The following is a 12,456-nucleotide window of genomic DNA, read 5'->3' as shown; positions in this document are numbered from 1 at the left end:
GAGGGTGGCCTGAGCAGGCAGGGACTGCCCTGGGGGGAACTGCCAGACACCAGCCCCTGAGGCTGCTAATGCCACAACATCACAAGCGGTGGATTTTCACATTTTATTGTAAAGCAACCAAAAACTCTATTTACACTCCCGCATCGCCTCTCAAAGTCTGAGTTCTAAGCCCCTCTTGCCTGTACTCAGCCAGGCAAGTACGGGCAGGGAACCCAAGGTCCTCAGCTCCTGCCCCAGACCGGCCCGCCAGCCCCTGCAGGTGCCCGTGCTTAGACAATGACCGTCTGCACCTCAAGCTGGCCCTCCGGGGAGGCGATAACTAGCTCGCCAGCATGCTCCAGGATCTCAATGTCCTCGGACGAAACCATGGTCACAGTGGCCTGCTCGGCGCCACTGGTGCCCGAGCGGGCCGTGAGCACAGTGCCCTCGCTGATGGCCGAGGCCAGCGTCATGGCCACCTGCTCCGTCAGGCTTTCGGGGGTGGCGATGGTGATGGTGTCGGCGGCGGCCGCCTCCGGGCCCAGCCGCGCCTCCTGGTCCATGGTCACGTTCTGCACGATGATCTGGTGCCCAGCGCTGGCCTGGTGCACTATCTGCTGCACCACCTTCATGATGTGACTGTCCACCTGTGGCGGCCCACGGCTCAGCCCGAGTCCGAGGAGCGTGCCAGGCTGCCCCTCCGCCCGTCCCCCAGCCCCTCACCTCCGTCTGGGTGCCCTCGATGATCTCTGTGGCTTCGCTGGTCTCTGCATCATCTGCGGTGGCCTGGATGGGGGTCAGAGGTCAGCCCTGCCCTCCCCAGGCCTCACCCCAGCCCGGCGGGCCCCTGCCCACCTCAATGATGTACTCCTGCGTGTCGGCTACCACGGATGAGAACTCAACCAACACAGTGTGTGGGTCGTCGGTCAGGACGGCGGCGGCCGCAGTGGGGCTCTCCTCGGACACCAGCAGCTCCTCCACCTCTAGCAGGCAGCCCCCTGTGGCGGGGAACTCAGTCAGTGCTGGTTGTGGGCATCCCCCCACACCCCGCCTGCCAGCTCCCGGCCCTACCTTTGGTCCGCAGGTGCCGGTTGAGCGTGCCGTGCTCGGCGAAGCCACGGCCACACTTGTAGCACTTGAAAGGCTTCTCGCCCGTGTGGTGCCGCACGTGCCGCACCAGCGAGCCCTTCTCCCGGAAGCCGCGGCTGCAGAACGGGCACACATGCGGCTTCTCCTCCAGGTGTGTCCGGAAATGCACCTGCTGGGCATTCTGCGGAGACCGCCCCCCATCAGGGCCGGCCTGGCCTTGGCTCAGCCAGCCCCCTCCGAGGGCCCAGGCCAGGGCGAGGGGGCAGGGAACCAGGGACAGAGTGGGCTCAGGGAGCAGACAGCCATGGGCAGGGGGCCAGGACCCACCTTGGTCTTGTAGCGCTTGCCGCACTCAGGACAGGGATAGGGCCGCTCATCTGAGTGGACGCGCCGGTGGCCACGGACGTGGGCGATGGTCTTGTAGAGCTTCCCGCAGTCGCCACAGCGGAAGCGGCGCTCGTGCACGTGGACCTCCTGGTGCTTCTTGAGCAGGTAGGCCTTGGGGAAGGCCTTGCCACACTGCGGGCACGTGAAGGGCCTTGGCCCTGCGGCCATGCTCCACGTCAGGCTGGGACCATCACCCGAGGGCCCCACCCTAGCCACTGGCCACCCTGCGCCCGCAGCTGTCCAGGACAGTCACCCCGCCACCCACCTGCATGGCCTCTTTTGTGGGCCTCCAAGGTGGCTGCCGTTGGGAAAGTCTCACTGCACTGAGGGCACGGGTGGGTCCTGGGCACAGACAAGGCCTCGCCAGCCACCTGCTGGGGGACCACAGCACCCCTCCAGCACCCATGGCTGCACCCCATCAGCAGGGCTGGAGCCACACCGAGGCACCCCCACCCTGGGAGGTGGTAAGCAGTTCAGGGGACGAGTCACTGCACACGGTGAGGAGCTTCCCACCGCCAGGACGGCCAGGGAGCCAGCAGTGGCCGGGCTAGCGTGTGACTTGGCACCCCAGGTCCAGCCCCCCAGAAGGAGCCCACCGTGGGGCAGGGACCTACTGTCTCCGCCTGCTCCACCTCTAGCAGCGGCAGTTCCGGGGCAGCGTCTCCTGGCGACTGGGGATTGGACACGGTGGGGGTGGCTGGCCCCAAGGCCCCCTCCTCCCCTGGGGCCCGCTCGAGGACAATGCCGGAGTTCTGCATGGCTTGGTGCAGAAGGTTCTCTCGGCCACCCTCGCTGGAGCAGGGAAGCTCCTGGGGGCCGGTGGGCTGCAGGGGAGGCAGAGGGAGGGGGCTGGCCAGGCAGTCCAGCACTCGGCACCACCTGCCAGCTCCACGGAGGGCCACCCCAGGGCCCCATGCACACCTAGCGCCTTCACTTGGGAAGGCTCCCCGCACCTGCCCGGGCCCCCAGCCCACTCCCCCTCACCCCTCCCTGCCACAACCTTGGTCTCTCATCTCCCTTCCCCTGCAACCAGACCGAGTGCCAGGAAGGCAGGCCCAGGTCAGTCCCATTCCTAGCGGAGCTGGTGCCCAGAACAGGGCCCGGACTGAGCAGACAAGGGCTGCCCCTGACCTGCCCCCACCTCCGGGGCGAGGGCCTTCATGCCCAGGGGAAGCTCTTGCATCTGGACGTGGACTTCATGGATGACGGTGCCCTTGGCATCTGTCACCAGGTGAATCACCGGCGACGTCTCCATGGGCTCACCTGCCACCGACGACGGGGTGACAGCCCCCACAGTGGAGGCACCGGACCCTTTAAGGGAGAATCAAGAGAGCCCATGAGGACATGGAGCAGGGTGTACCGAGAGCAACCAGGGCCGGCCGCGGAGGCCCCCAGGCTGACCTGCGGGCACGTCCTCTTTGCCGACGACCACATCTTTGCTCATGCTGAAGCGGATTTTCTCTGTACACGGGGTGAGAGACTTCAGGTGCCGGGTCAGTGCCCCCGACTCCCGGAAGCTCTTCCCACACTTGGCACACTTATAGGGGCGCTCGTCTGCGGAGAGAGCGGTGTCAGCCCCAGCCTCACATCTCCAGGAGTCAGGGGCCACAAAGCCCAGGAGCCGAGCCCCCGGGGCCAGCGGCAGCAAGCTGAGGCCGGCTCACCTGTGTGCCTCCGGTGATGCCGGATGAGTGAGCCTTTGGTCCGGAAGGAGGCCCCACACAGTTTGCATTCGTGGTCCTTGCGGCTGCTGTGCGTGACCATGTGGGCCTTGAGGATACTGCCCTGTGCGGGAGGGGCGGCAAGGCTCAGGCACCGCTCAGAGAGGGAGGGGCCAGAGGCCCGGCTCCCCACCAGCGCCTGCGGCCCCGGGGCCTCACCGTCTTGAAGGTCTTGTGGCAAAGCATGCACACGTAGCGGCCATCCTTGTTCACCAGCAGTTTGACCTGGGTCTGCTCGCCCTCCACAGCGAGCCCGGGCCCCCGCCGGCTGGGGCTGCCTGGGCCCTCGGCCACCTCGCTGTCCCCCGGCTCCGCCTCTGAGGCCACGATGACCTCTTTGATGTGTCCGCCTCCTGAGGAGAGGGAGAGTGCCCTGAGCCCCGGGATCCACCAGCCCTGCCGCCCTCGGATGGAGCCTGAGGACCCCACTGGGGTCAGGGGGTTCGTCTCAACTGACTCCAGCCCAGCACACGTCACCTGCTTGGCCAGAAGGGATGGCGGGAAGGGATGCTCAGACTCCATGGGGCAGCCCAGAGGAGCTCCAGGCCTCTGGAACACAGTTAGCCAAGATGTGAATACAGATGCCCTGCCCCCAGCAAAGAGGCACACAGGACAAGACATGCACAGGCTTCCTGCTGTCCCCAAGAGCAGCCGAGCACCAGTGCAGAGGCAGTGGACAGGCCAGCCTGCCTCCCTGGTTCCTGCTAACGTGAAGAGGAAACACCCCTGAGACTGCCCACCAGCATGGGTTTCAAGGCAGGCGGGCCAGGGACCCGCCTGGAGAGTGATCACTCCGGACACGCCTGGGACAGTCAGGGCAAGGAAGCTGGGCCTTTGCAGTTGGGCCTTTCAGCTCTCGTGGGTGTTGAAGAAATAGGACAAAGTTCAAAACTAAGCTGTGAACATACTTCACCATTTCTGCTCAGGAAGATGACATGTGGAAAACGGCTATGAAGCCGCTTCTTAGAAACCATCTCACTCAGGCCGGCGTCGTGTTTTGACAAGCCATTCTTCCAAAACAGAACGGAAGCTCCGTGACTCAGAAACAATTAGGGCATCTGGCACTCCTGCGGGGCTGACAGCCTCCCTCCACCCCAGAGGCGAATTCCTAAAAGAACAGGGCCTTCCGCCAGGCTCAGACCTGAGTCTGAGTGTCACACAGCAGATGGAAGGGTTGGAGAAGGGCAATCGTGGTTGCTCCGGGGCCAGAGATGAAAAGCAAGTTTGGTCCCAAGGAAGAGGCAGGGGACCTGAAGTGAGTATCTGAAACCTGTGTGGTCCCCATGAACCGTGCGCCGGTCCCGCGAGGGCTGGGAACCATCCTGGGATGATGCCAGCAGCTGGCGGTTCAGGACTCTGGCCTGGGCTCCAGATCATTGAGCCAGGGGGACATCTGGGCCACCCAGGACGTCTGCAGAAGGGAAACTCCCAGGGGCAAGAGAGGCAGAGGGTGCCCAGAGAGGAGCCCCTGGAGTGTAGGGTGGGCCAGCTAGAGGCTGGGTGGCAGGCAGGGCTTCCAGGGTGCCAGAGCCTGGAGGTGCTACCTGAATCTAGGGCACGTGTTTCCCCACATGACACCCTCCCACCCAGAAACCAAATGCCACATCAGGGCTGGAGCACAGCCCTGCCCCACACGTCCACACTCCTGTCCTGGAGGAGCGGCAGGCAACCGTCCTCGTCCACAGGAATGTTGGGGGAAAGGCGGCATGGAGACAGGGACAGGTCCCACGGCGTCCCTGGAGAGAGGGAGGCTGCCTGCTCTGAGGTCCCTGTCCCCCAGGCCACCTCCACCCCTCTTCCTGCCCCAGCTGGTCCCCAGGGCCTCCCAACGCCAAGTTCTCCTTATCACCCAAACCTTCCTGTCCAGCTACCGACTCGCGTACCTTCCATAGCCCCTGCCCATTTCCTTCCCCACCTCCAGTGGCATCGGGCCAACCCAGCCTCTCTGCTGCCACGCGCACACCCAGCCACCGGGCCCCTCAGGCTGCCCTTTGAATGGCCCAGCGGCACGCTCCCTGTCCCCTGAAAAGGAGCACGTGACCCCACCCAGACCTCCCAATGGCCCCTACCCTCCTGCACATCAGTGAGACACTTCGGCTTTAAAAAAGCCATCAAAGAGCGTGACTTGGCGTTGCACGCTCTTAACAGCCAAAGCCGTGTGGGAATCAGGGTGGGAATTGCTGGAGGGAGGAAGCGCCAGGGAGGTGACAGCCAGGGTCAGGCAGCAGGTTGGGGCTGAGCCAGGGCACCCACGCGCACCCCAGCCTGACCCTCCAGGCTGACGGTGGGTCGGGAGCAGGCACCGGGGCCGGGGTGAGGGCTAGCAGAAAAGTGGGGAAGATTCTGGAAGGACCAGGGCAGAGAGTCTGGGGACACAGCAGGGGAGAGCAGCCAGCTCGTGGTCTGTGCACAAAGCGAAGCAGCCCCAAGGCCCAGCATTCCCTCAGGGCTGCCAGTCTCTGGCTCCCCTTTCAGGGCAGGGCGGGGCCTGGTGCGCAATGCTCGCTCCTCTGGCAGGCCCTACCCTGGGAAGGCGCACACAGGGCCCCAGCCCCTCCTCAGCCAGGCCCCGCTCCCGGGACAACAGACGGGCATGGGCAGCAGAGGTCCCAGCCCTGCCCACAGATGACTACTGGATCAGTGCTGAGAAAGCCGCGCGTGGACAGCCACGGTGGGGCCAGACCAGCTTACCAACTATGTCAGGTGAGTGGTTGATGTCTCCTGCGAGTGCGGCCGCCTCCACCACGATGTGGGCCACGGTGATGGGCTCCTCTGAGCCGGCCGCTCCTGGCGCCACCTGCCATGGGGTGGAAGGATGGAGGAGACCTGTCTTCAGGCTCTAGGGCTCAGGTGTGCGTCCACCTGGGGGCTCGCATCTCCCCTGCAGAGCACTGCTCCCAGCCTGAACCCCTCACCCCGGGCCGAGGTCAGCCCCATCACTCCAATGCCTCCGGCCAACGAGGACTCCACGCGAAGCCCTGAGCAGCCCGGGAAGGACTTCAGGATGAAGTGACCAGAAGCTCCAGCAGAGCCTCTACAGAGAGGAAAGGAGGACTCCCACCCACCGGCCCAGCCAGTAGGTCAGGAGAAAGGGCCCCCAGGGGAAAGGGGCTGGGGACCCTCCCAAAGAAGAAGACACCCCGGGGAGGGGTAGGAAAGACCACAGGGCAGAGCAAGACGACTCTGGGCCCCATCCTTGGGCCCTCCCAGGGTGACCGGAGGCACTGACTTCTCTTAGACTGTCCTCGCCCACTCCTGTAGGCTTAGGATGTCAAAAGCGCCCAGCCCACGAGGGTGCCATGGACCTCGTAAGACTGTGTGCACAGCTCCGGTACACACGGCGTGCAAACAAAGGTGGCCATTTTCACAGCAGAGCCACGCTTCGTTTGTGGGATCCCCAGAAACCACATGTATCGGCCAGGAGGGCAGACAGAAGGACAAAAGCCATCGTGATGTCCCTGAGTCAGGATGGGCCTCAAGGAAGGAGAGACCCCAGGCCCCAAAGTGCGGGCTCCACACAGAGGCTGCTGAGCAGGCCAGTATCCCAGGCCGACCAGGGGAGCCCAGAGCACCCCCAACCCACGACCGGATGCCACCCTCTGCCCGCCCTCATGTCACAGGGACCCAGCTGCATGGGTGTGTCCTGCCACGCCACCACCTCCTCATCCTGCTCTCAGATGAGGGGCAGGGACGTGTGTGCACATCTGCGTGCGATGGTGGGGGGGGCTCACCTCCCGCCCCAGCAGCGCAGCCGCCGGGGTGGCGGGCAGGGCCTCCTGGGGCGCCCGCTGGCAGGCCTTCTGCAGCTTGTGCTGAACGAAGTTCTCCAGGGCGGTGAACTCTGCCTGGCAGCGGCCGCACCTGTGTACGTCGTCCTCATCTGCAAAGTGCCCACGGTCAGGGGGACTGGGGGGGGTTCCAGTCCTAGGCACACCCATCCAGGGGTGGCATTAGAACAGGGGCCCACCCCAGGGAGAGCCGCATATGGGAGGAGGCAGCCCTGACCATCCACTTGGGCATCAGGGTCCAAAGCCCCTACTTCAGAGAGGAGGGCAGAGAGGCCCAGGGAGCAGCTGGGAAGCAGGGGGATTCAGCCATGCTGGTTTGGGAACGGGGGAGGACCCGGGGTTCACATGTGCCCTCGGGCACCTCAGCAGCCATGTCTGGGTCTGTTTCATCATCTGTAAAATCGGCCTACTTGGCGTGTGTGCAACTCCAGCTGAGCGGCCAGCACCCGGCAAACACGGGACAGATGAGGCGCCCTGACCCACACCCACTCTTTTCTCACTCTGACCTGACGCTTCACTGGTTCCAAGCGGGCAACACCTCCCTAGCCTGGTGAAGATGCCTAGGGGGTGCTTCCCAGAGGGGCTCCACACTCCAGGGCCAGGGGCCATTGCCCCTGAGCCGCTCACCATTGAGGCTTACCAGCCAGTCCCTGCCGCAGGTTCTGCAGGAGGACTTCTGGCTCACTGAGTTCCCTACAGTGTGCCAGGCACCTCCCTGGGGATATCACCCAATCCGACCAGCACCCTGAAGAAATGGAAATGACTATTCCCACTCCAGAAAAACAACTTGAGATCAAGGCTACCCTGCTCTTGAGTGTTGGGGCCAGAACCTAAACTTGCAGGTCTACCCCAGACACCCTGCTGTTTGCACCACAGGATGGGAGATGTTCCGTCTGCTTTTGTAAGAGTCTATCCATTCCCACCGCCTCATGTGCAATCCCACTTCAAGGTCAAACCCAGGCTGGAGCACAGAAGGAGCCCAGATGATGCCTACTGGATTAATGAACAAAGGGCCAAACCACAGCTGAGACTCGCCCACAGAAGGCCACCTGGCAAGGGCGGTCACCCCTCAGATGGCACACAGTCACCGGCCAAGCACTGAGGTGCCTCCACCCTCCTAATCCTCCCAGCCCACTCACCGAGTCTGACTCGGCACCAGCGTGTTGCCATTAAAGGAATCCTCGCCGCAGAGGGGAACACTCCCAGCCCTGTAACCCTGAGAGAAAGCCGTGGGCAAGCCCAGCAGGGCACAGCAACCTCCAAAGAGACCCCTTGGTAGGTGGTACTGCCCCTACGCAAGCCGGAATAAGAAGGAGTAAGGAAAGATGTACCGAGAATACAAACCCTGTGGGAACAAAGACCACCATCCCAGGATCACCAGCCAACCCCTGCCTGCCTGGCCCAGTCTAGAGTCTCCTGGGACAGGCTCAGAGGGCAGAGACCAGAATTCTGGCTCCAAAAGTCATCAGCGCCCCTGTGAATGCAGCCCTCAAGGGTCCCCAGAACTGCTCTCAGAGATGCACATGCATGCTCTCCTTTGAGTCTCACCACCATCCTACCAGAGACAGAGCCCCAGAAGTTAAGGGAGTGTGTTGAGGGGTCACACAATCCTGGCATCCAAATAATATGTGGTATTAAATAACTGGGTGACCTGGTCACTTTCATATCTTTGAAGCTCAGTTTTCCTCATCCACGAAATGGGAATAACAACAATAACAATAATGGTATCTAGGGCTGGCTTGAGAATGAAAAAGGCTGAGGCAGGATGAGGGCTCCGTACATTATCAACACCGGTAAGTGGAAATGGAGGCTCAGAGAGGTATGTGGCCACCTGCGCAAGATCAAACAGCTAGAACGTGGCAGGTCTGGGGCTGGGCGGCCTGCACCTTTGCAGCACTGGGCTCTGCCACCTCCCTGTGGGTGCGGGAGAGACCCGAGGCCCCGCCCACCCGGAGCCTCAGCCACACCCCGGCCAGGGCCCTGGTGGCCTGTCAGGTGAGGTGGGAGGGGGCGCAGAGGAGGGCCGGGCCCTGTCTAGACGCGGAGACAGAGGGGCCGGCAGGCGGTGGAGCCTATTGCCAAAGTCTCCACGGACAGCCCGTGTGGCTTGGACATCAGTGAATATCCGCGGTGGGCGCTGGAGCCCACACCGGTGGTGATCGGCGCCCCGCAGGGTGAGGCCCGAGGGCCTGAGGAAACCAGAGGGCTCGTGGAAATCTCTGAGGCGTCCCGCGGAGACCCACGAGGTCTGCAAGGAAGCTGGCCCGGGAGGGTGTGTCGCGCCCGCAGCTCAGGCCGTCGGGGCCTCCACCAGCCAGGCTGAGCCGCCCCCACCCCGGCCGCGCCCGGCCCCGTGCGGCCCTGTTACCTTCCTCGCTGAAGGGCGCCGGGAGGCCGAGAAAGCCACCAGGGGCCAAGGCCGCCGCCGCCGCGACCCCGCCCTCGCCCGCTTCCCGCCCGGCTTCGGCCCGGGCTTCTGCCGTATGCGCGGCCGTCACCCGCACTGCCATCGCGCCCTCCATGTCGCAACGCGCCGCAGGAAGATGGCGGATTTACGACCGTGTCGTCATAACAACGGGCCGCGCCAAGGCGAGCGAGCGAGAAGAGAGTAGGACGACGGGGCGGGGCCAGGGAGGGTTTGACGGGCAGGCGGCGGGGCGCCTTGCGAGGGTGTGGCTTGGAGGCGCAGAGGCGGGACCAAGCGTTGAGACATAACATCGGGCGGAACTGCCGGGAGAGGTGTGATTAGGGTGCAGAGGACTGACAGGCGGGGGGGGCGGAGCCAAGGGGCGAGAGGGGGCGGGGCCACGCCTGAGAATTGAAATGCTGGGGCTGCCGTGCACAAGCGGCATTTAGGTACTGGAGCCTGAGGAGACGGCCAGGTCTCCTGGCGGCGCCTCCTGCTCGGCCCTGAGCGCGTTCAGCTGCCGGGATTCGAGCTCTAGAGGGCCGCTGCCGGGACACTGCCCCAGATCGGACCGGTAGAGTGGTGCTCGCTGCCCGCCTCTGAACCCCCTCGGATGGCAGAGCCTCCCTTACTGGTTGACACAGTCCAAGGACAAAACCCGAATTGGGGATGGCTTCACTAACTCTTTCATTCTTTTGTATAGTTTTCAAGTTGTGATAAGTACACATAAAATTTACCGTTAGTGACAGTGCCTTCACAATGTTGTACAACTATCACCACATGTAGTTCCAGAACGTTGTCTTTATTCCAAAAGAAAATCTGTACCCACTGGCAGTCACCCCTCATTGTCCCCTCCCTCAGCCCCTAGCAAACCTCTTTCTCTGTGGATTTGCATTTTCTGGACATTTCGTATAATCAGAATTTTACATATGGTAATGTTTTGCATCCCGTGTCCTTTACTTGGGAGAAGGCAATGGCACCCCACTCCAGTGCTCTTGCCTGGAAAATCCCATAGACGGGGGAGCCTGGTGGGCTGCAGCCCATGGGGTTTCGAAGAGTCGGACACAACTGAGCGACTTCGCTTTCACTTTTCACCTTCATGCACTGGAGAAGGAAATGGCAACCCACTCCAGTGTTCTTGCCTGGACTGAAGCGACTTAGCAGCAGCAGTAGCAGCAGCAGTCCTTTACTTAGCATGATGTTTTTGAGGTTCATTCAGGTTGTAGCATACAGCAGTACTTCATTTCTTTTGATGGCTGAATAATATTCCATTATATGAATAGACCAATTTTCCCTTTGCCTATTTGGGTTGTTTCCACCTTTTCTATGATTTTAAATGGTGCTGCTATGAACATGAGCATACAGATTTTTTAAATTCTTTTTAAGATAGTATTTAAGTAGTTTTTTGAAGCTAAGTGTTTTACAGGATTTTCTCATTGAAGATGCCAATCATCCCCATTTTGAAGATGAAGAAACTTCAAGAACTGATGGAACACTTGCCCAAGTGCTGGCCAGAGGTTTGTCCAGAGTCTTGGGCTAGAAAGTCAGAGGGTGTGCTCTCTCAGCTTAGTTATTCTCCGTGGCTCAGCTCAGTGCTGGAGACTCAGGTGAGTCAGACCCCATCCCTCCAGAATGGACAGTCTCTGGGGGAAACCAAGCAGGGATACAAGGGCCCGGGCAGAGAGTGGGCAGCTCTGCCCCAGGAAGGGCACCAGCAGAGACATCCCCATTCTGAGGCTGCCCAGCTCAGGAACCCAGGACCCTTCTGCACCTGGCAGGAGCTGGGATGTGTGAGACACAGGTTAGATCCCCAGAGGTCAGGCCAGGGTAACAATGGGGCTGCTTTCTGCAAGGGGTTTGCTCACCATTGCAGGGGTTTAAGCAGAGGGAGTGACTGTTTCAGAAGGATCCTTCTGACAAGCTGGGAAAGGAAGAAAGACAGTTTCTGAGAGGGACAAACAGGAGGAGGAGCTGGTGGGTGCTTCTGCTGCAGGAGGCATCTGGGAAGCACCTGAGAAGAAAGGACCAGGACACCTCTCTTGAGGATGTTCTTGGGAGTGATGGGAGAGCCAGCAGCAAAGAGGTAGAGGGAAACCCCCAGAGAAATGGAATGGGGGCAGACTTCAAAGACAGAGCACAGCCTGGGTGTGGGTGGCCAGGAGGAGGAGGTGGCCCAGAGGAGACCGACAGCCTGCCCTGCTCCGTGCTCCAGAACCTGTGTGACAGAGTCCTCAGCAACAGGCCAGGGCTCTTGCCTAGTTACTCTCTAGGGGTCAGAAAAGGGAATCCCGATCCGGTAAGCTCTGGGCCCCACTTCAGCTGAAGCCTAGGTAGACAACAGACACAGGAGTTGATAGGCCTGAAGTCCCTGGAAGGCAGAGTGGCCAGGGCAGTCCCTTCCCCCAGGTGGCCTCCGCTCCCACCCTGCCCTCACATGGGCTCCAGCTCCACACTGTGTGTTTGACTGTTGACACCAGCCTATCTATGGCCAGAGCCTGACAAAAACTCCATCACCCTCCAAAGTGAAAGTGAAAGTGTTCGTTGCTAAGTCCTGTCTGACTCTTTGCAATCCCATGCACTGTAGCCCACCAGGCTCCTCTGTCCATGGAATTCTCCAGGCAAAAATACTTGAATGGGTTGCCATTTCCTTCTCCAGGGGATCTTCCTGACCTAGGGATCGATCCTGCATCTCCTATATTGGCAGACAGATCTTTTTCCGAGAGCCACCAGGGAAACCCATCAGCCTCTGTGATGGCGGCTAATCTCCAGTCCTCGGATGTACTTATATTTACTCAACCAATCCCACGTTGAGAAGTATTTAAGTTGCATTCTCCACCCCCCCCCTTTTTTTTTTTGCCACTTCAGTCCTTTTTCTTTGTTTTAAAGAGTTTTTGTTTGTTTTGTTTTGGCCGCAGGTGCATATTGTGGGCTCTTTGCTCCCCAACCAGGGATTAAACCCACATCCTTGGTAATGAAGTCTTGTAGTTTTAACCGCTGGACTGCCAGGGAATTCCCTTCAGTCCTTTTTCAATGGCTTCCCACCCTTTTTTTTTGCTTAGCTCATTAGAAAGGAGAACATCTGTGA

At 61.1% G+C, this 12,456-nt stretch overlaps 1 protein-coding gene across 2 annotated transcripts; it reads right to left on the bottom strand.

The window, feature by feature from the left end:
* Positions 1–89: 89 nt before the first annotated feature.
* On the bottom strand, positions 90–9,509 carry E4F1 (E4F transcription factor 1). Of its 2 annotated transcripts, none has more exons than XM_027962025.2 (14): positions 9,333–9,509; positions 6,908–7,056; positions 5,868–5,973; positions 3,336–3,529; positions 3,120–3,240; positions 2,857–3,009; positions 2,597–2,766; positions 2,070–2,279; positions 1,721–1,829; positions 1,396–1,613; positions 1,051–1,249; positions 835–977; positions 703–765; positions 90–626 (listed from the first exon to the last, which is right to left on the bottom strand). In XM_027962025.2, the coding sequence occupies exons 1-14, from the start codon at positions 9,484–9,486 to the stop codon at positions 270–272; spliced, it is 2,346 nt and encodes a 781-aa protein (XP_027817826.1). In that variant the 5' UTR covers positions 9,487–9,509; the 3' UTR covers positions 90–269. The 2 variants fall into 2 exon arrangements, with proteins under 2 accessions (XP_027817826.1, XP_027817827.1); XM_027962026.2 differs by having other exon boundaries at positions 1,721–1,826.
* Positions 9,510–12,456: the final 2,947 nt, after the last annotated feature.

Source organism: Ovis aries, chromosome 24, assembly GCF_016772045.2.
Source record: "Ovis aries strain OAR_USU_Benz2616 breed Rambouillet chromosome 24, ARS-UI_Ramb_v3.0, whole genome shotgun sequence".
NCBI lineage: Eukaryota > Metazoa > Chordata > Mammalia > Artiodactyla > Bovidae > Ovis > Ovis aries.
The sequence above is the reverse complement of the archived record's forward strand: the minus strand, read 5'-3'. Positions and strand labels throughout refer to the sequence as shown.